The 23,373-nt window shown below is 46.6% G+C and overlaps 1 protein-coding gene across 1 annotated transcript in view; it reads right to left on the reverse strand.

Moving 5' to 3' along the window:
• FREM3 (FRAS1 related extracellular matrix 3) overlaps positions 1-23,373 on the reverse strand; it is a 117,702-nt gene that overhangs the window by 7,846 nt on the left and 86,483 nt on the right. The window contains exons 10-16 of the mRNA XM_034771603.1: positions 22,745-22,909; positions 18,196-18,378; positions 17,689-17,819; positions 8,743-8,901; positions 6,759-7,062; positions 4,533-4,664; positions 2,534-2,865 (exon numbers count right to left, since the gene is read on the reverse strand). Of these exons, the coding sequence (XP_034627494.1) occupies positions 2,534-2,865; positions 4,533-4,664; positions 6,759-7,062; positions 8,743-8,901; positions 17,689-17,819; positions 18,196-18,378; positions 22,745-22,909 (1,406 nt within the window). The remainder of the gene's footprint in view (positions 1-2,533; positions 2,866-4,532; positions 4,665-6,758; positions 7,063-8,742; positions 8,902-17,688; positions 17,820-18,195; positions 18,379-22,744; positions 22,910-23,373) is intronic.

Raw genomic sequence — 23,373 nt, forward strand, 5'->3', positions numbered from 1 at the left:
ATTCACTTTTATATCTTCAATTAGTCAAATGTATGGAAATGTCCCTTTTTTTTTTTGCAATTTGCATTGCTTTCATTTCAGATCTTGCACACATTTTACTCGGTGTGTTTACAAATCTACTTTCCGCCATTGGGAGCGACTCCTAGTGTATGTCAAAGGAAGAGAGTTATGGTGCAGGCTGAAGCACATCAGCTCGGGCCACACATCTTGCAAGATACAAGACATGCTAGCATTGACCTGAGAGTTATTCCAAATGTTACAGTCGTTCTGGGCTATATAGACATATCCATTATGGAATTAGTACTCGCAAGCTCACCTTCACTAGTGAACTCTGGTACACTTCAGCCCAAGACTCTGGAAATGCACGAAGCTCTTCCTTAGTCAAAGCTCCTTTTCAAACTGACACAGCTGATGTTTTGTTTCTTTCAGAATTGATTACAAGTTACATGGTGTTAGAGATGGGCTGCATGAAAATACAGATTTGACAACCACATTCTTTTGGGGCATTGAAAAACAGAACGTGGATCGAGAACCCAATTTTGCAAATGGCACCTGTCTTTATAGTATATTGAACCAAAATTCCAGACTGGAGTCTCTTCTCTGTTTTATCCATGATGTGGTTGGAGTGGGAGAGTCTATAGCTATATACACATACATACATACATACATACACACACACACACACACACACACACACACACACACACACACACACAATTATGACAGAAACAAATGCTCCCATCATCTTGGTAACAATGAAGAACCCCAACACAGGAGAATGAACCATGTGTTGTAATCAGAGCCTGATTCAGGGAATATAGAGCCAGAGATGCTCTGAGGACCTTAGCATCATATATTAAATGACATTATGAGTGGCCAGGGGACTTTTCATTTTCAGGGGGGGGAGGCGCCTCAAGCTCTAGTCCCATTGGACTTTTCATTATGGTGACTGATTATAATGGAACTCAATTATATCAAGGCCTTTTCTAAACCACCACTGGGTGCAGTTGCTGGCACGTCTGGCCTTTGTTGGACATTCTAGTGACTCATACATAATAAAGTCTGGGATCATGGCTGGTTATGCTCAGGAAAGTGGATGTGTGCGCTCGTGTGGTGGTTTTTTGTTTTTAATTCCCCAGCATCCAGGCCTCTGGCTATGTTCTGTCACCTGTCTGGCAGCACTACCAAGGTGCAGTCATTGCTAAAATGACTGAGCACTGTGACTCTGTCAATAATTAGAACTCCCAATTTAGGAATGGCTGACGGGGTGCCTTTCCTTTCCATAGCAAACAAGCACACAAGAGAGTTATGAGGCTTCTGACAATATGTTATGTATATATTGTCGACAGGGCCAAATTCTGCCTTTGTTTGCATCAGTGTAGCAATTAAAGATAATTTGGCTGATATTGTGTGTGCGTACACACTTGGAAGAAGAAATATTTTGGGTCAACAAAAAGAGCTGAAGTCTACAAGCACATTCACACCCAGGTTAGGAGCAGCAGCCAAAAGGAATCACACACGGCTGTGTATGTGTAAAACCCACACTGAAAAATGAATCATGGCAGCATGCAGAGGTACAGTGCCCAACAGTACTGCTCCCACCTAGTAATAAAATAAATAATACCACCACCTAGCTCTTGTGTTGTTTTTCATCAATAGATCTCAAAGTGCTTTTTAATGTATTTAAAACGGTGGGGAAAAGAAAATAAACAGCACAGAAACTCTTATAAAGGAGCAGTTGTTTTAAAACCAGATCTTGTCTCACTTCCTAGTTAGGTTGGTTGTCAGGGTTTACTAATGAACAGATCACTGCTTTTATTTAAGCCAGGAAAGAGTAGCATTCTATTAGAAGTCAGAGAGGAGTGAGGTGGCTCTTCTACTTTTCATCTCTCTCTTTATTTCCTCCTTATACTACTTCAGACAAAAATCTAGAAAGGGGATTTGTGGTTATGCAAATAATCACAATGGCTATACTGGGCTAAATCTGCCAGTCCAACTGAGCTGCTTTCAGTACAGTATTGGTGGAAGGAATATAAAGGAAACCAGAAATCAGAAGGGTACAAGGCGAGCTGGCCACACTCCCTACACCAGGTGTCAGGACATGCCATTATCCAGCTGGATGCCAGCTTGCAATTTCCAACCGATTGGTGCAAAGCAACCAGACTGGTAGCCAGGATCTGGCCCACTGTCTCTTCCCAGTAGTATTTCAGCAGAAGTTGAGGGTACTCAGCACTTCACTGGATTAGCCATTAGTGAGGAGACTAATTTAATGAGTGGAGCAACTGATGGAAAAGCTATTTACCAACAAATGAAATACAGAAAACTGAAAGGGTTCTGGGGACTTCTGAATGTCTCTAAATGGTTCTAAAAGGAACTGTGCCCAGGACATCTGAATCTTTCTTGTGAGAATTTGTATCAAGTGATCTGTATAGTGGCTAATGCTTTTCTTTTTTATTTTATAAGTGTTTCTTGCTTGGACTTGGTTCTTCAACATTTCTGTCTCTGAGGCAAGCGCTTCCGCAGTGACACATACCTGGCCATCTGTGCCAATGGAGCCCCCGCAGTCAGTCAGTAGTTCAGACATAGCATAGTAGCTGTTGAACTCCCAGAGGCAGGCCTCCAGGTTGAGGTTACGATAGAAACGCAAGGTCTTAGTAGATCGCAGAGAGTTGCTGTACTGGTAGGGTAAAGTTTCCCCAATCACTTCAGGGTTCTTGGTTTCATCTGTAATAAAACCATGTTTGGTCTGGATCTCATTATAATCCAGTAGGTTGGAGCACTTGTGGTTGCCCACACGAGTGCCATCAGGGCTAAGAGTCAGCTCGAAGTTGGATAACGGATGAGTTGAGATGACAGGCAGCATTCCTGAAACACAATGCACACAGTCCAATTAGCATTCTCAGCTGAAGAGACTGACTGGTCAAATGTTCTAAGCATCTTGCAAATATACTAACAATGCTGACATCATAAATGGGGTAGGGAAAACTTCATCCTTCTGCTACATGGGAACATTCTGAGGCTCCAAGGCCATATGTATACTTCTGTATGTTTGTGAGTATGGAGACAGCATGTATGTCATGAATTCACCATGTTGTTCCAGAAGTAGTTTCACTATGGACTATGAGTATGTGAAGTATGCTATGTATATTAGCTGTGACTGTTTCAGGTGATCTTTTTTTTGGTGACTCACTATTTCTTGTCTATCAATGACCCTGAGTACAAAATCTATTGCTGACAGCAAACTTTACATTTCGGAAAAATTTGACTTTGGCTGTTAAAGGGTTAAATGCAGATGTCCCTGCAACTGCCTAGGTATCCAGTCCCTGGCACTGTAGCAGTATAGCAATAATACCGAGAATTGCATGGAAACCTTGTTCATACTAGGAAACGGAAACATTGCTGACCATAGTTTTTTCAGCAATGCTTCAACCACGTACTGGTACTGAAAAGGTTTTAGGCCTGAATGTATAGCAGACAAAGACATTTTGAACAGTTTCACTGAGTATTACCGAGACTCAAATATGCTTCCTACAATGGTATTGGAAATGATTTTGTCTTGCGAAGGCTAATGCCTACATTGTGGCTGAAAACCATTTTCAGCAATGGCTCAGTTTCCTAACAGAGACCAATCTAGATAGGGTGTCCCTTGAACAAATGAAAGCAATTTCCATGGCAAACCTCTGTTCTGCAAACATAAGAGGTAAAGGCCTTGTCTATACTTTGAACCATGTAACTGTGTTACAAAACATTTAACACACATGGTTCTACTAGACCCACATAACAACTCCCTGTTCAAAGATGGCTGTTAACCACATTTTTCACCAATCATTCCAACCAGGCAGTTGCTAGCAGAGTTCTAACACACTGGTTTTTAGACCCATGATAGCCCAAACTGCAGCAGCAGTTTCTAAACATGGGTTGATTCTCCTCTCATCTTGCTGTAAGTCAGGAATAATTCTGTTGAGGTCAGTGGAGTTACACCAGTGTAAATGAGAGGAGAATCTAGCCCACTGTGGGTATGTCTACACTGCAATAAAACACCTGTGGCTGTCCCAAGTCAGTGGACTTGGGCTTGGGCTGCAGGGTTATAAAATGGAAGTGTAAATGTTCAGCCTGAACCCGAATGTCCACACTGCAATGTTATAGTCCTGCAGCCTGTGCTGCACAAGCCAGAGTCAGCTGACACAGGCCAGCCACAGGTATTTTATTGCTGTGTAGACACAGCCTGTGTGTAACAAGATTTTTGTAATATTTTCCGTTTCAGATGCAAAGGCTGTAACAGGGTTTAAAAACAGATTTAAACAAAGCATGTTCCATAGTGTGGACAGGACCTAATGTATCACCACAGGGGAACACCTCTCCAACCAAGAGCCTACAGTGCTGTTTCTTTCAAGAAAAATCCCTCTGTCAGAAGCAATGCTAAAGTTTGCTATAAGGTGGGTACATGGCTTATGACTGCCACTTATCTGTGGCTGCTGGAGATGAAAGTCCAAGGCAGCATCTGATCACTTCTGTGACCTTTTGATGCTTACCATCCATATGAGGTGTTGTAACTGTTAATTTGACCAGGTTGGGGTAATCGGGATCATCTGGACCCGTGTAGCGAATCTTGGCTGAGAAAGGTTCTGCTCCAACCGTTCCTGGGATCCGAGGTTGACAAAGACCTGGGGGGAAGGAGAGATCACGAAGAGTCTGTTAAATTGCGACACACTGTCTAACCACTTAGGAAGGAAAAATCAATTTCACAAATACAGAATGGGAAAAGACTGTCTAGGAAGGAGTACGGCAGAAAGGGATCTAGGGGTTATAGTGGACCACAAGCTAAATATGAGTCAACAGTGTGATGCTGTTGCAAAAAAAGCAAACATGATTCTGGGATGCATTAACAGGTGTGTTGTGAGCAAGACACGAGAAGTCATTCTTCCGCTCTACTCTGCTCTGGTTAGGCCTCAGCTGGAGTATTGTGTCCAGTTCTGGGCGCCGCATTTTAAAAAAGATGTGGAGAAATTGGAAAGGGTCCAAAGAAGAGCAACAAGAATGATTAAAGGTCTTGAGAACATGACCTATGAAGGAAGGCTGAAAGAATTGGGTTTGTTTAGTTTGGAAAAGAGAAGACTGAGAGGGGACATAATAGCATTTTTCAGGTATCTAAAAGGGTGTCATAAGGAGGAGGGAGAGAACTTGTTCACCTTAGCCTCTAAGGATAGAACCAGAAACAATGGGTTTAAACTGCAGCAAGGGAGGTCTAGGTTGGACATTAGGAAAAAGTTCCTAACTGTCAGGGTGGTTAAACACTGGAACAAATTGCCTAGGGAGGTTGTGGAATCTCCGTCTCTGGAGATATTTAAGAGTAGGTTAGATAAATGTCTATTAGGGATGGTCTAGGCAGTATTTGGTCCTGCCATGCGGGCAGGGGACTGGACTCGATGACCTCTCGAGGTCCCTTCCAGTCCTATAGTCTATGAATCTATGAATCTATAAACGAAAGCAAGGTCAGAGCTCGTTCTACATGTTTATAACAGGGCTGGATTAAGACAATGAGAGGCCCCGGCACACCATAATGTGGCGCTCCTTGTGGCTCCAGCTCTACCCTCCTGTCCCTGTTGGAGCCCTGGCATTTGGGGTGGAGCCATGTATGTCCACTTGGAGTGGTGGTGGCAGGATGTCTCCCTCCCAGAGAGGCAGAAGCAGCAGCAAAGGCCTCCAATCCCCTAAATTGTCAGAGAGGAAAAGGTGTATACCACTATACCGCAGCAGCCAGGAGGTATCTAGGCATATGGTGGAGTGGTCCAAGCCTGCTCCACTCTTCTCCTCCTGCCACAGGGTAAGTATACACTGCAGCGGGAAGTGAGCCTCCCAACCCAAGTAGACAGACTCCCACTACTGGACGTGGCTGCACTGGTGGAGGCTTGGGCTAGCCACCTGAACTTGGACCCAGGGGAGGTGGGGGAATCGGGTGGGTCTGAGCTCAGGTGTTTAGCCTTAGCCTCTGCCGGTGCAGCAATGACCACTCTACTATTATAAGCATGCTAGCGTGAGCCCTGCTAATACAAATCTGTCCAATTGCGCATGGAGGCTCAGTCCTACCTGCAGTGGGGACATACAGAGTCCTCTACACTGGGGTATTGCTGACAGAGTCCTTCAAAGTAATGGGTCTTGGAAATAACACCCCACTGAGATGCCTGGGGCAGTTCACACCATCAGAGCTATTGTTCCTGGCTCTCTGCAGACTCAGGCAGACCTCACTGCATCAGTTACACACACTTCCATGTTTTCAAACTCTTCTTCCCACGCATCAGGCAGGGAAACTTATATGCTTTAAAAAACTGAAAACAGAGATTCTGATCTAATCAGTCACATAGTTCTTGAGGGGCTGAGGCCCTGGGCATGGGCCTACAGTGCCTATGCTCAAACCAGCCCTGGTCTATAGATATCTAAATGTTCCCATGTTCAGAGGTCCTTCAGTTCTTCTGAGCTGGCTTCACTGCTCTCTACTCATTGTCGGTAACTGTGCTGTTTTGATGTCTAAAATAGAAATATCTGTATTTGCTGTACATACATATAAAGTGAAAAGCAGAGGACACATTCAGGATCCTGCTGTTTGGTTCACTAGAAAGAGATGCCAAATAAATGAATCATTGTCTCCATTCCACCCCCGCCCCCAATATCAGTGACACCTGAGTTATGAGTAGACCCGAAATGCTGACATTACAGGTTTGGTGTGGCACCTGCCTTTCATTCAACACGTTACCACATACCGTCTTCTCTGTTCACTGTGTAAATAGGGCTCAGCAGTTCCAGACCCACATCACCATTGGCACTGACAGCCCGTGCTGCACACTGGACCCTTGATCCAGCCTGGAAGTATATGGAGTCCAGGGAGATGGACTTGGTGTTGGTAAAGAAGGTGTTGGAGTCCACTTCCCGCATGGGGCTGGTGACACCGTCGCTGCCACTCGGAGCACTGACAAGCCAGCGGTACAGGGTCAGAGTGTCATTGATGTTTTCAGCAGCGCAGAGACCCCCAGTCTTGTCATAGTCTGAATACTTGGGATTACATGCCTGCAGGTCAACAGACACACAAAATATACAACTTTATCTCTAGTTGCCTGTGTGCTATGGAAAAGCTAACAATTAATTGCTGTTCTAACACAATCTTCTGGTAAAGTTTCAGTACTTAACACCTTTTTACGGTTAGAGTGCTCTATCACATAACTCAATTGAGGAGACAGGAGCGAAGGTCTGGGACTTCAAAATTTAAGAAGAGGAAGTGTGGAAAACTCTTCAATTTTTCATGTACTTGTTAACCGCATCTCCCTTTGCTGCGCAACCTTGGAAGGTAATGGGAGCTACGCGTGTTCAGCATTTCTGAAAATCAGGCCACTTATTTGTGCGTCTAAAGATGGAGTTGGGTGCTTGGCTTTAGGCATCCAGGTTTGAAAACTCTGGTCTTAATCTCTCTGCATCTTCATTCCTAATCAGTAAAATAAGGGGACTGATACTTAGGCCTTATCTATACTTATGGTGGTCTGCGGGTCTGAGTGACTACACGTCACAGTGAAAGGCAGGCTGTGTCCACACTTGTCACTGTGGTATGTAGCTACATGCAGCAGTGAAAGGCTCCAGAAAGATGGAAGCAACAGGAAAAGGTTCTGGCCACAGGGGGAAGCAACAGGATACTTCACTAAAAATAGCAGTGTAGACGTTAGAGGCACTGCTTGGGTGTGTCTGGAGCTGTGGAGGGTGGGAGTTCAGGCATGAAGGGCCCTTTACTTACCTAAGCCATGCCTCACCATCTACACTGCTATTTATACCTGCGCCAGCTGGGTGCGCAGTGTCTGTACTCTACACACCACTGTAAGTGTAGATGCACCTTTACATACCTAACTCACAGTGGTGTTGTGAGGCCTGAATGATTAAGCTTTGAGCTCTAATCCTGGTTCTGTGTGACCTTCCAATCTTAGTTTCCCTGATTTTACTTACCCACCTTTTCCCAAGGGCGTTGTGCAGAATACACCTCTACCTCAATATAACGCTGTCCTTGGGAGCCAAAAAATCTTACTGCGTTATATGTGAAACCATGTTATATCGAACTTCCTTTGATCCATCGGAGTGCTCAGCCCCGTTCCCTTGGAGCACTGCTTTACCGCGTTATATCCGAATTCGTGTTATATCGGGTCGCGTTATATAGGGGTAGAGGTGTACTAAATTAATGTCTGTACAGCACTTTGAACCGTAAACCACTATGTCAAGGACTAATCATTATTATTTTTATGTACAACAACATAGCTGCATTGCTGTTACCATGTTGGCAGGCGACCTTAAGAAAGCAGAAACTTCACTGGAGACTTGATCCAACTGTATAGGTAACAAACTAATTTTCTGTGGACTGCAAGTTCTTCCTAGGATTGCCCTTATAAAAAAAATACTATAGCTTTCATTCAGACCACTACACTGTACAACACGTGTAAATTACTACAACATCAGAGCCATTGCTGTAGAATATACTAAACAAGCATGTGCACACTTGGTGGTTTTTGTTTTTTTTAAATCATCGCTATGATTGCCAGGGCTTCCCAAGCTCACTCAGGTCTAACAGCAGCACAAAGTAACTGTCTGCTACTTGTAGATCTTATCCAGGCGTACTTTTTTCTCTTTTTGCAGCCTGAAAAGCACCAAATGCCTTTTAGGCCATTAGTAAGTAGTATCGTTTAGATAAAACCATGCAGGAACAGTTCATACCGTTATACACACAATAGGGTAACCAGTAGGAGGATGTGGGTTCTCTTTGCTTTTAGAAGCGTCATCGTACACCAGGAGTGATACAACCTGGGGCACAGCTGGGAAAGTCACATCTGCAATGCTGTCCATTTCTTCGATGTACACAATGGCTTTGTTCATCTGAATTGTGAGAATGAAAAGGTTACTACTGCAACTGAAAACGGGGAAAAAGTAGTGATGCAGCTGGACTTCTGCCTCTGAAATTCATTCGGGTTTTTTTCCCCCACAGAGTTTTCTTCAACTATTGCCCATTGATCCTGCCTATAAAAGGATCGTCTGATGTTAATCCCCGCCCCCCCTCAAGCTTTGAGTCTCTCTGTAGAAGGTCCATTCACGCACAATTAACTATTAATCAATATCACACCACCCCTGTGCCTGTGAAGGGAAAGATAATGATTGGGAGCAAGAGTAAAGATTAATTCTAAATGCCATTGATGCCAACAGCTGCATGCGCATGAGTCAAAGTAAGTATAAGGTCCTAGGGGCAAGATTTTTTTTATAATGGGTGGTTAATGTTTGGCTCCTAAATCCACATTTGGGTTCCTAAATGAATTCAGACTGATTTTCAGAGGTGTTTAGTATCTGATGCTCAATTGATTTCAATAGTGCTTCTGGGTGCTGAACGCTTTTGAAAATCTGGCTGCTTAATTAGGTGCCTAAATACAGATTTAATACCTAATTTTAGGCTCCCAATTTTTAAAATCTTGGCCTACTTTGAGTTTACCTTGGTATCAGGATAGGAATGGTATAATGTATCCTAGGATTGTAGTATCTATTGCGATACATGCCCACACTGTTATATATCCACATTACCCAGATATCTCTTGATGCCAATTGGCAAAGAGCACAAGAGGTACATAAAGGTTACAGGAATCCCCAGGGCCTGGTATTTACATTCTAGTTCCCAAAAGAGTGTCCTGCGAGGTCTCTAATGAAAGCTTGTGTCATACTGGGCATCAATAATCTCTGCAAAATGAGGGTACAGATGTTGTGGAAGGAGTTATGTCTATATATTGAAAATTATGTTCTTAAGGTCTGTGTCTAGGGACTGGTCACCACAAAGTGAAAAAAAAGGTCTTCTTTCAGGCAAGAAACGTTTATGTATCTGTCTGTTTACATGTAAATTAAATATTGTATGGTTCACAATACATCTCCTCTCACCAGTCTGAACTGAATACTAAAGAGGGATTGTGAAATCTTCAAACAAACAGAGTAAAGAAACAGGAAGAGGAAACAGTGGGAAGAGGGAACCCAGGTTTGAGATGCACCTCCAAGGGCTGTGCTGATATATTTAGGAGTTCAAAGATACACCCTGGCATCCTTAACTAGTCAGTAAATGGACAGCAAATTTGCTTAATGAAAAAAAGGGATCTCAACCAGACATGCTGGAGATGCTGAAAATGCTGGAGAGAACTTTGGGTGAGATAAGTTCATTTAGACAGAAGGATAGCTTGTTAGTTAAGCTTAGTCTCTAGGAAGCGTGTTATGATTTTGTTTGCTATATAACCATTTGTTTCCAATATTCTTACTCATTATCTCTCGAATCTCTGTCCTTGATAATTAACTTAGTCTTGTTTTCACTATAAATGTATCTAAAGTGCTGAGTGTTCAGCAGAGCTGTGTTCTAAGGTAAGCTGTGGTGTACTGAGAACAGTAAGCTAGTAATTCTGTGAGCATTCAGAGGACAAGGGGCTGGACACAACAGGGAATGCTCTGAGGACTCAGGAGATGGTGTGTGCCTGTCGCTAACCCATACGGAGAGAGTGAGGCCTGCAAGGCAGTACGCGTTGCCAGAGGCTGGAGGTGTCAGGGAGCTGATCCACAGCAGGCACAGTCAAGACTTAATCGCACTAAGGGCAGGTGGTGGTGAGATGCCTCATAACCCCAGGTAGCCCCAGGAAGTGTCACAATATAGTTACAAAACAAGACGCTGTAAAAAGAGCTGAAGCCAAATCCAGTCTCTAGAATACAGTCCAAGGAACCAGGACCCTTTGGGTTGCAATAGCCCCCACACTCACAGTGCTTCCCTTCTGCACTTCCATGGAGTAGAAAGGAATGGCCGGTGGCTCCAGATAATTACCTTGTTTGTCCCAGACCCACCTCAACCCCGTCCCCAAATCTCTGCCCATGGAGATTCAGAAGGAGTCTTTTTGGAGCCCTACTCTGCAGTGCCGAGCGATATGGAACACTGCTCAGGACCCCCCAAAACTCCCTATCAGCACTGCAGAACTGCACTGTGTCTGTTGCATCCAGAGCCCTCCACACCATGCAGTTTGTCCTTTACAAGGAGTCTGATGGCTGAAGGGATTTCCAGGGCCATGGAATTCACTGTTTCCTGGGCCAATTTTCTAAGGCCTGGTCTACACTACGGGTTTAGGTCGACTTTAGCAGCGTTAAACCGAATTAAGCCTGGACACGTCCACACAACGTAGCCCTTTCTTTCGACTTAAAGGGTCCTTTAAACCGGTTTCTTTACACCACCTCCGACGAGGGGATTAGCGATAAAACCGGCCTTTGCGGGTCGGAATTGGGGTAGTGTGGACGGAATTCGACGTTATTGGCCTCCGGGAGCTATCCCACAGTGCTTCATTGTGACCGCTCTGGACAGCACTCTCAACTCAGATGCACTGACCAGGTAGACAGGAAAAGACCCGCGAATGTTTGAATTTCATTTCCTGTTTGCCCAGAGTGGAGAGCACAGGTGACCACGCAGAGCTCATCAGCACAGGTAACCGTGATGGAGTCCCAGGATCGCAAAAGAGCTCCAGCATGGACCGAACGGGAGGTACGAGATCTGCTTGCCATATGGGGAGATGAAGCAGTGATAGCTGAACTCCGTAGCAGTAAAAGAAATGGAAAAGTATTAGAAAAGATCTCCAAGGCCATGAAGGACCGAGGCCATAACAGGGACACACAGCAGTGCCGCGTGAAAATTAAGGAGCTACGGCAAGCTTACCACAAAGCCAGAGAAGCAAACGGAAGGTCCGGGGCAGAGCCGCAAACTTGCCGCTACTACGCGGAGCTGCATGCGATCCTAGGGGGTGCAGCCACCACTACCCCAACCGTGTGCTATGACTCTCTCACTGGAGAAACACACAGGGAAGACGGTTCGGGGAACGAGGAAGATGACGATGGAGGTACTGTAGGTAGCTCACAGCAGCAAGGAAGCGGAGAAACCGGTTTCCCCAACAGCCAGGATCTGTTTGTTACCCTGGACCTGGAACCAGTAACCTCCGAACTCACCCAAGACCCTCAGGGCACACAGGAGACTTCTGGTGAGTGTACCTTTGTAAATATTTGTAAACATTACACATGGTTTAAAAGCAAGCGTGTTTAATGATTAATTTGCCCTGGCAATCGCGGCCAGTACATCTACTGGAAAAGTCTGTTAACGTGTATGGGGATGGAGCGGAAATCCTCCAGGGACATCTCCAGAAAGCTCTCCTTTATGTACTCCCAAAGCCTTTGCAAAAGGTTTCTGGGGAGGGCTGCCTTATCCCGTCCGCCATGGTAGGACACTTTACCACGCCAGGCCAGTAGCACGTAGTCTGGAATCATTGCATAACAAAGCATGGCAGCGTATGGTCCCGGTGTTTGCTGGCATGCAGACAATATCCATTCCTTGTCTCTCTTTGTTATCCTCAGGAGAGTGATATCATTCACGGTCACCTGGTTGAAATGGGGTGATTTTATTAAGGGGACATTCAGAGGCGCCCGTTCCTGCTCTTCTGAACAGAAATGTTCCCCGCTGTTAACCATGCGGTGGAGGGGAGGGGTGAAGTGATCATCCCAGAGAATCGTGTGTGTGTGTGTGTGTGGGGGGGGTGGTTTACTTGTGTTTGTGCCGCATGTTAACCGGGAAACTGCAGCCCCCTCCTTTTACATTGAAACCCCATTTTAAATGGACAACCCAATTCATCCTTGAGATGGGAAATGCGCTGCTGTTTGCAACCTTTCCCGCATGTTAAGAAGGTTAAATAAGCCAAAACACTGTGGCCTACGATGGCTGCCTGCAAGCCGAAATATGCGACCTTGTAATGAAAGAGTGTACCCATTGTTCTCTAAAATGTGTCTTTTTTAACCACCTCTCCCTTCTCCTCCACCAGCTGCAAATGTTTCTCCTTCGCAGAGGCTCGTGAACATTAGAAAGAGAAAACATAGGACGAGGGACGATATGTTCACGGAGCTGCAGATGTCCTCCCACGCTGATAGAGCACAGCAGAATGCGTGGAGGCAGTCAATGTCGGAGATGAGAAAAGCCCAATATGAACGAGAGGAGAGGTGGCGGGCTGAATCGCGGGATGAACAGAGCAAGTGGCGGGCTGAAGACGATAGGTGGCGTCAGCTTGCAGACAGACGGCAAGAGGCAATGCTCCGTCTGCTGGAGCATCAAAGTGATATGCTCGAGCGTATGGTTGAGTTGCAGGAAAGGCAGCAGGAGCAGAGACCGCCGCTACAGCCCCTGTGTAACCAACAGCCCTCCTCCCCAAGTTCCATAGCCTCGTCACCCAGACGCCCAAGAACACGGTGGGGGGGCCTCCGTCCACCCAGTCACTCCACCCCAGATGATCGCCCAAGCATCAGAAGGCTGGGCTTCAATAAGAGTTAAAGTTTTAAAATGCAGTGTGTCCTTTTCCATCCCTCCTCCCCCACCCATCCCTGCTACCTTGGCAATTATCCCCCTACCTCTGTAAGGAACTAATAAAGAATGCATGAATGTGAAAAAACAATGACTTTATTGCCTCTGCAAGCAGTGCTCGGGGGGGGGAGGGGAGGGTGGGGTGGGGTGGTTGGTTTACAGGGAAGTAGAGTGAACCGGGTCGGGGGGGGGGGTTGGAGGGTTCATCAAGGAGAAACAAACAGAAGTTTCACACAGTAGCCTGGCCAGTCACAAAACTCGTTTTCAAAGCTTCTCTGATGCGCACCGCGCCCTGCTGTGCTCCTCTAACCGCCCTGGTGTCTGGCTGCGCGTAATCAGCGGCCAGGCGAGTTGCCTCAACCTCCCACCCCGCCATAAATGTCTCCCCCTTACTCTCACAGATATTGTGGAGCGCACAGCAAGCAGCAATAACAATGGGGATATTCTTTTCGCTGAGGTCTGAGCGAGTCAGTAAGCTGCGCCAGCGCGCTTTTAAACGTCCAAATGCACATTCCACCACCATTCGGCACTTGCTCAGCCTGTAGTTGAACAGGTCCTGACTCCTGTCCAGGCTGCCTGTGTATGGCTTCATGAGCCATGGCATTAAGGGGTAGGCTGGGTCCCCAAGGATCACGATAGGCATTTCAACATCCCCAATGGTCACTTTCTGGTCCGGGAAGAAAGTCCCTTCCTCCAGCTTTCGAAACAGAGCAGAGTTCCTGAAGACGCGAGCATCATGTACCTTTCCCGGCCATCCCACGTTGATGTTGGTGAAACGTCCCTTGTGATCCACCAGGGCTTGCAGCAGCATTGAAAAGTACCCCTTGCGGTTTATGTAGTCGGTGGCTTGGTGCTCCGGTGACAAGATAGGGATATGGGTTCCGTCTATGGCCCCGCCACAGTTTGGGAATCCCATTTCAGCAAAACCATCCACTATTGACTGCACGTTGCCCAGAGTCACTACCCTTGCTATCACCAGGTCTTTCATTGCCCTGGCAAATTGGATCACAGCAGCCCCCACAGTAGATTTGCCCACTCCAAATTGATTCCCGACTGACCGGTAGCTGTCTGGCGTTGCAAGCTTCCACAGGGCTATTGCCACTCGCTTCTCAACTGTGAGGGCTGCTCTCATCTTGGTATCCTGGCGTTTCAGGGCAGGGGAAAGCAAGTCACAAAGTTCCATGAAAGTGCCCTTACGCATGCGAAAGTTTCGCAGCCACTGGGAATCGTCCCATACCTGCAGCACGATGCGGTCCCACCAGTCTGTGCTTGTTTCCCGGGCCCAGAATCGGCGTTCCACGGTATCAACCTGCCCCAGTAACACCATGATTTCCACATTGCTGGGGCCTGTGCCTTGTGAGAGGTCTATGGCCATGTCAATTTCCTCATCACTCTCGTCGCCGCGCTGCAATCGCCTCCTCGCCTGGTCCGGGTTTCGCCTTGGCATGTTCTGGCTCTGCATGTACTCCAGGACAATGCGCGTGGTGTTCATAGTGCTCATAATTGCCGCGGTGATCTGAGCGGGCTCCATGATCCCAGTGCTAGCTATGGCGCCTGGTCAGAAAAAAGGCGCGAAAGTAGTATCTGATGGACCAGGAGAAGGAGGGCGGGAGGGAGGGAGGGCCGAGTGACGACATGGCGTACAGGTACAGGAACAGGGAGAAACACAAACAACTGTCACACAGAATGGTCCCCCCAAAGATTAAACTGGAAACCCTGGGCTTAGCAGGCCGTTGATTTCACGGAGGAAGGGGAAGCAAATGAACACAGAACAAATCTATTTTTTACATCTTAAGGTGGCAGCCGACGCTGCAGCATGAGTGACAGCCATACCAGTATGACGATGACGGGTACCAATCATAATATGCCATCATCTGCCAAAAGGCAAGGGGCTGCTGCTGTGTAGCAATGCAGCCCCACGTCTGCCAGCCCCACGTCCGCCAGCACCCAGCATCGCCCTCGGCCTCTTCTGGGTGCTTAGCAGACAATACTGGGCAATTGGCAGAAAATAGTATATTACGACTGGTAACCATCATCATCGAAACAGTAGCATGTCTGCCCAGGTGGCCATGATTGACAGCCATACCAGTATGACGATGACGGGTACCAGTCATAATATACCATCGCCTGCAAGGGGCTGGTGCAATGCAGCACTACGGCTGCCAGCCCCACGGCTATCACTCATGCTACACCGTCTACCGCCAAAAGGCAGTTAGCAGCTGCTGCTGTGTAGCAATGCAGTCCCACGTCTGCCGGCACCCAGAGGACATATGGTGACGGTGAGCTCAGCTGAGCTGAGCGGGCTCCATGCTTGCCGTGGTATGTTGTCTGCACAGGTAACCCAGGTAAAAAGGCGCGAATCTATTGTCTGCCGTTGCTGTGACGGGGGAGGGAGGGGCCTGACGACATGTACCCAGAACCGCCCGCGACACTGTTTTGCATCATCCGGGCATTGGGATCTCAACCCAGAATTCAAAGAAAAGGCGCGAACCGCTTCTCGGCTCGAGCTGTGGCGCAAACGTAGTATCTGACGGCCTAGGGGAAGGAGGGAGGGGGGCCGAGTGACGACATGGCGTACAGGCACAGGGAATTAAAATAAAGAACGGTGGCTGTGCATCAGGGAGAGACACAAACAACTGTCACAGACTGGTCCCCCCCAAAGATTAAACTGAAAACCCTGTTGACGGAGGGAGGGGGAAGCAAATGAATACAGAGAAAATCTATTTTTTACATCTTAAGACGACGGTGCAGCGTGACTGATAGCCCTCGGCATCTTTCTGGGTGCTTGGCAGCAAATACTGGGCGGTGTATGACGATGGTCTTCAGGCCTATTGCACGAGCTGCTGCTCAGGGAAGACTCTGCTAACGTGCGATGACCCGACTTGTAATAGGCCGGCTAACAGTCATAATACACCATTTACTGCCAAAAGGCAAGCCCCACGGCTGCCAGCACCCAGATCGCCGATGAAGGCTACCAGTCTACTGCACCGTCTACCGCCAAAAGGCAGTTAGCAGCTGCTGCTGTGTAGCAATGCAGTCCCACGTCTGCCGGCACCCAGAGGACATATGGTGACGGTGAGCTCAGCTGAGCTGAGCGGGCTCCATGTTGTCTGCACAGGTAACACAGGTAACCCAGGTAAAAAGGCGCGAATCTATTGTCTGCCGTTGCTGTGACGGGGGAGGGAGGGGCCTGACGACATGTACCCAGAACCGCCCGCGACACTGTTTTGCATCATCCGGGCATTGGGATCTCAACCCAGAATTCCAAGGGGCGGCAGAGACTGCGGGAACTGTGGGATAGCTGTGGGATAGCTACCCATAGTGCAATGCTCCGGAAGTCGACACTAGCCTTGTACTGTGGACGCGGTCCGCCGACTAGAGCACCTAGAGCATTTTATGTGTGGACACACACAATCGGCTGTATACAACCGATTTCAATAAAACCGGCTTCTATAAATTCGAACTAATTTCGTAGTGTAGACATACCCTAAGTTTGATACATGCATTTGTATCTAATTCATGTGCATCTGCACAGCTAGTTAGGGACCTGGCTGACCACGTGTAAGCACGAACACCGGACCGTCATGCATGTGTTGGCTATTTAAGCAACTAAATAGGCACACTGAAAATCTGAGGCTATAACTACACTTAAGGCAGCATGTAGAGCACAGGAACTACATGTGTAGATACATGCAGCAGTGAAAGGCTCTGTTGGGGGAGGCAGCAGGGAAAGGCTCCAGCAGCTCTTTGTTGCTGGAGTCTTTTCCCACTCCCAGACCCCTTCACTATGGCAGAGAAAGGCAGATGGACATTGCTAAAAATAGCAGTTACATATGGGAGGCACTGTTTGGACATGTAGAGAGCTGTATAGGGTATATACGTTGGGGGTTCAGGTGTGTGTAAGGCACTCTACTCACATAAGCCATGCTTCACGTTCTATATTGCTCTTTATACCCATGTTAGCTGGGCATGCAGTGTCTGTACTCTACACACTGCCCTAAGTGTAGATGTAGCCTGAGAGGAAAGAATGTAGGAAGGGGGAGGCCTTTGAAAATCGGGAGGGATATATTTCACAAAATATCTCTACAATTACTACATATCATCACGGAGAAATTTATTTTGAAAAACATGCAATCTAACTCAAAAAAGTACCTGTTATTAATGAATAAAGGGATATTTAAAACATTGACTGGGTTTAAAAAACAAGCATACAAACCAAACCAAACCAAACAGACATAGCGAAATTAAAAACAAGCAAACATCGTTACCAGTGTTTCAGCAACCATATTTTCATCTGGTTTCAAGTGGACTGTAAATGCTTCTCTCATTTCTCTCACTCCATCGTATAAGACCTCGACTTCAACAATATGTTCAGCTTCTCCTTCTTTGAATTCAACATCTGGTTTAGAGACAAACAAATTAACCTCTTTTCCTAATCAATAGCAGAATCACCGTTTTCTCTATCGTGGATGTTCAAATGACACATTATGTTGGAATGGAACACTTCGGCTTTTCCGTTGGTTCCAAACATTCAGAGTAGGCTATAAAATATATGAGCTCATTAAACAGTTGAAGTGGTCCTGTTGAATGACTGAGCCTAAGTACACTTGAGTCTACTTTTATCTGATACGAGACACATGAATTGCTAGAGTCATTTTTTAAAAAGAATTAGGGAATTATATGTAAAGCCAATAATGTTGCTGCTTGCTATACTTCATTCATTTGCACGATAACTTCCTGAAGTGGCAATTCAATAATTCCATGACAATCCTTACCATCAGACATTGGATTATAGTCTTCCCCAGAGGTGGCAGAGCCATCTTTTGTGTGGATTCGCACAACAGATACTTTTGAGCTGTCACCCAGACGTAAAATGGGGATTTTTACAACTGCAATCTCTCCAGGCTCCTGAGGCTCCTGAATGCTGTGTTTGATTTTGGAGAACTTAATCACTGGTTCTGTAAGGGAATTGGAAAAAAAGTCACTCTTTCCCATTTGGATCAAGTGCAAAAGTCATTAATGGACTGCCAATAGACAGCTTACACGAGAAAAATGGGCCAAATTAACCCGGAAAGTCAAACAAACGGGCTGGCTGTTTTGAATCTTTTCTTAAAAAGAGAATGACTAGTACTGTGGTTGAGACAAAGTGGGTGAGGTAATAGCTTTTATTGGACCAACTTCTGTTGATGAAAGAGACTTAGGTTATGTCTACGCTACCGCGGTAAGTCGACCTATGCTACGTAGCTGGAGTCAACGTACCTTAAGTTGAATTACCATAGGGTCTACTCCACAGGGGGGGTCAATGGGAGAAACTCTCCCGTCGACTTAACTTACTCTTCTCGTCAGGGGTAGAAGACGGGGTCAAGCGGAGAGCAATCTGCTGTCAATTTGGCAGGTCTTCACTAGACCTGCTAAATCGACTGCCGGTGGATCGAGCTCAGAGCATTGATCCCTGCAGTAGTGTAGACCTGCCCAGAGACAACCTTTTGAGCTTACACAGAGCTCTTCTTCAGCTCTGTGACAGGTACTCAGAGGTCACAGCTAAATGGTAGGTGGAAGGATTGTAAGCATGAGCATTAACACACATTATAAGGTACCATTCAAAATGAAGAGAGCCATTAACACCTGTAGCCATAGGAACAAGGGAGGGTGGTTAGTGGGTTATAAATGGTTGTAGAGAGACATAAAACCAGTATCCTTATTAACTCCATTATTTTTGGTGTCTAGCAGAGTTAGGAATTTAAGCTCCCAGGTTTGTCTTTTGAAGGTGTTGTGCACATTTCCTTTGAGGGCAAGGACATAGTATTGTGGTTTTCATTCAAGAAACACAAAGAAAAATAAATGGTTATTTGTAAAAAAAACAGTTTATCCAACTTGAATATATGCAGTAGGCTGTGATAAGGCCACTGTACTTTCTTATCCAAGAGTGTACATATATAGGACTGTGTAAAAGTGTCAGGGCCGGCTCTAACTTTTTTGCCGCCCCAGGCAAAAAAGAAGAGTGCCGCCCTGCCATATCTCCCCGCCCCCCCGCGAGCGCTGCCGAAATCCCTGCCCCCCAGCACCACGCCACCCAAAGCCCCGCCCCCCCTCCGAGCGCTGCACCGTGCCAGCCCCTGCCCCCCCAAGACCCCGCCCTCCCGAGCGCCACGCCGCCCCCTCCGAGCACCACGCCACCCGAAGCCCTGCCCCCCCCTCCGAGCACCACGTCGCCCGCAGCCCTGCCCCGCCTCCGAGCGCCACCCGAAGCCCTGCCCCGAGCACCACACCGCGCAAAGGCCCCCGCCCCCCGAGCGCCATGCCGCCGAATCAAAATAAATAAATAAATAAATAAATAATCGAGTGCCGCACTGCCCCAAGGTGCCGCCCCAAGCACGTGCTTGGTCGGCTGGTGCCTGGAGCTGGCCCTGAAAAGCGTGCGACTCTGAGACCGAAAGGGTTAAGCAACTTGCAGGTTAAATGACCTAAATTCAACCTTTAAAGACATATTAGAAAAGTATGTAAATTGTAATTGGGGCCATTCCTTATAAATAGTCAACAAAGCTATGTTAGACAGACCAGCGTGTTGAAATGTAGACTTGTATTGTTAGAGAACTGGAAGAAGATAGTGATTGTATTGGTCTGTGTTTTTTACTTTGTTAGACGTTAACAAAGTAACCAGACAGCTCCTGTCTGCCACTATATTCTATTGATTCAGAGATGAAACGAGGATATCCTCCTCCCCCCAAAAGCAACCACAGGTCATACAGGATCTTCTCAAACCCAGTGTCAGACCCTGCTGCTGTCTCAGCTTCCCTATTCTCATATAAACTAGCATGCCAACTCACCAGTCAGTGCATCAACAAAGCTCCCACCAGTGTCAGTATTTCATTTTTTCCCCAAGGGGTACATTTATTGTTCGAATGCAAAATTCAACATCATGGGGGGGATGGAGACATTGGAGTCACTGCTTCATCTGGTTTGTTCTGGTGGAACCTCTGGATCTGGTGCATACTCCTCCTCAGTTGGATCAGGGGACAGGTCCAGTTGCCTTCTCCAAGAGAAGGGAAGGGGTGACTTCCCTTGCAGACTGGACCAACTCTGAGGGACAGTACTGGTCCCCCAGGCCCCAGTATGGCCAATAGGATGGATCAAAGTGGGGTTGTGGAGGTCTCCATGGCACAGTGTAGCAATAGTTTTGAGGCAGATGATGAGGTGGAGATTGGTCCCAAGCTAGAGCAGGCCTTCTGCCCAGGAAGGTGTGTCTTTGGAGGAGGTAGTAATGATTCATAGGACAGCTCAGAATCTTCTGATGAGGAGAAAGCCAATTCCAGATCCAACAGCGGTACAAATGGTGCCACCAGAGGGAAACTGTAGCCAAAAGATGGAGTCTACCCCTCCCAAAGGTCAACTCTCCTGGTGGAGTCAGAACTTCTCTCAAAAGGGAGGGATCCAATGGAATAGCAGACACCGGGTCTGGGACAGTGAAGATCTCCTCAGGAAGAATATGGGTCTTGGCTCTTAGGTCTGTCCAAGTTGCAGTAGAGATAAAATGTGCCACAGCCATAGAAGACAAAGATGGTACCATGGGTAACCAATGCTCTTGGTGATCAGTCTTCACTGGGGCTGGCAGATCCCAGAGGCATCAGTGCTGCCGAGTTGTGATCCAGTGTTGATGGAGCCATAGACTTGTGGGCTTTCTTGTCATGCCTCTGAGACTTAGTCCATCCTAAGCTCTCTTGGGCTGAGCTTAGAGACTTGCTCATCTTAGGAAGGGCTGTATCTGACTTATTTGAAGTGGATTTCAAGGAGGATTTGCTCTCATGTTTATGAGAATGCTCCCTGCTTTCCCGACAAGACCCTGTGGTCCCTCGCTTCTGAGTTGGACCTTGTGGTAGGAGATGCACTCCTTGCTGAGTCAGGCTGACGCACAGTCGGGGTCCCTCGGCCTGGGTCCAACTGCGGCCTCATGGCCCTGTCCATTAGGTGCTTCCTACAGCTCCGAGTGCTTCCCAGGTACGACTGAGGAATGAACAGCAGGTACTGCAGCTTGTCATAACGTGGGCTTCCCTGAAGCAGCACAGGCAGTGTTGGTTGTCATCACTGATTGAGAAGGATCGCAGGCAGGAAGCACAAATTTTGAAGGTCGGAGTACTGAGCATAGTCCAGTACCCAAACAGGGTACAAGTTGGGGGGTGCTCCCCAGGTCAGGGAGGCTAACACTAAAATCTATCAGATAAAACTTTAAAACTCTCCAACTTCTAAAAACTATTTTCAGATATTTAAATATATGTTCACAGATAAAAAAAATAAAGCTGAAGCTTTGGACTCTGGAGGTTCCAACCCAGACCATGCGGTGGTGAAAAGAAACGAGAAAGGTGGTCAATTCACACTGCCCTTGATCTCCTTAGTTGGATGTACAAAGTGATCCAGGGCACGTGTGGACCAACAGACACTGCTTTCAAAATTCTCTGGCTCTGGGAGCATGGAGCGCATGCATATCTACAGTAGAATACACATAGGCCTGGTCCACACTAACCCCCCACTTCGAACTAAGGTACGCAAATTCAGCTACGTTAATAACGTAGCTGAATTCGAAGTACCTTAGTTCAAACTTACCGCGGGTCCAGACGCGGCAGGCAGGCTCCCTCATCGATGCTGCGTACTCCTCTCGCCGAGCTGGAGTACCGGCGTTGACGGCGAGCACTTCTGGGATCGATTTATCGCGTCTAGAAAAGACGCGATAAATCGATCCCAGAAGATCGATTGCTTACCGCCGGACCCGGAGGTAAGTGTAGACCTACCCATAGGGAGGGACCAGCACTCAAAGAAGAATTGCTATTCACCATGTATCATTACACAAGAACAGAGGGAAATTCAGTGAAATTGAAAGGTGTTAAATTCAAAACCAATAAGCAGGAAATACTTCATACAATTTGCCTGTGGAACAGATGTCAGAAATGTAGCAGGAAACAAAAATGGGTTAGACGTTTATAAGGGTAGCGAGAGTATTCAGAGTTATAACAGTAAATACATAACAAACAACAAGATGCTTTGAAGGGATTAAACTTCTTGCTTCATGTGTAAGCCAATTTCTAAACTATTGGGATTAGCAGGAAACTTCCCCTAGGGGTGGGTTATTCAATAAATGTCAACTAGAGGGTTTCTTGTCCCTTCCTTTGAAGCATCTGGTACAGGCCTCCGTTGGCGATGGGATACTGGATGAGATGGACCAATAGTCTGATCCAGAATAGCAAGTCCTATATTCCAGCTTGCAGCTACTGCTGTGGTACTTCTTTGAATTTGTATATTTAACAATAAACACAAAGATGCTTAAAAACTCACTGTCTTCTTCATCCTTAATCTTGATCAGGGTCTCTTTTTGCTCCCCAATGGAGGCACCAAGCGTTGAGGTACTTTTTGGTGTTCCAAGCACTAGTCTGAATTCTTCCTCTTCTTCATAAATTACATCATCCTCCAGTATTACCACACAGGGCTTCTCAATCTCTCCTGCAGAGAGGAGATAAAACAGGCATTATGATCACCCTCACATGTGCTTACAACCTAAGTGCAGCACAAAAGACCCAGTATAAAAACCAAATGCACCTAACTAATTTAAAAAAAACAAAAACAACTAATCTCAAGAGAGTGGAAGCAAACAATGTAGTTCTAGGATAGGGTAACTCAGACCTTTCTGCTAGTTCTATTTGATATCACTCAGCATATTTTCAGTATGGTTTTCATACCTTCCAGTATCACAACTGGCACTAATGGGTGAACTCAGAGGCACTCAGTTAAGAGACCAAGGGTTGAGTGATCACATAGACTGAGCCTCCTTCTTACCCTTGGAAGGATGGTTAGGATTGAGATATATTTGTGGGGTGGCATAAAAAACGCTCTTTGGTCAATAGAAAATTCTGTCTCCAGGGCTGTTAACTCCCATTAAACACCTTTCATCAGTGTTAAAATGTACT

The sequence above is a fragment of the Trachemys scripta genome, chromosome 5, assembly GCF_013100865.1.
Source record: "Trachemys scripta elegans isolate TJP31775 chromosome 5, CAS_Tse_1.0, whole genome shotgun sequence".
Taxonomy (NCBI): domain Eukaryota; kingdom Metazoa; phylum Chordata; order Testudines; family Emydidae; genus Trachemys; species Trachemys scripta.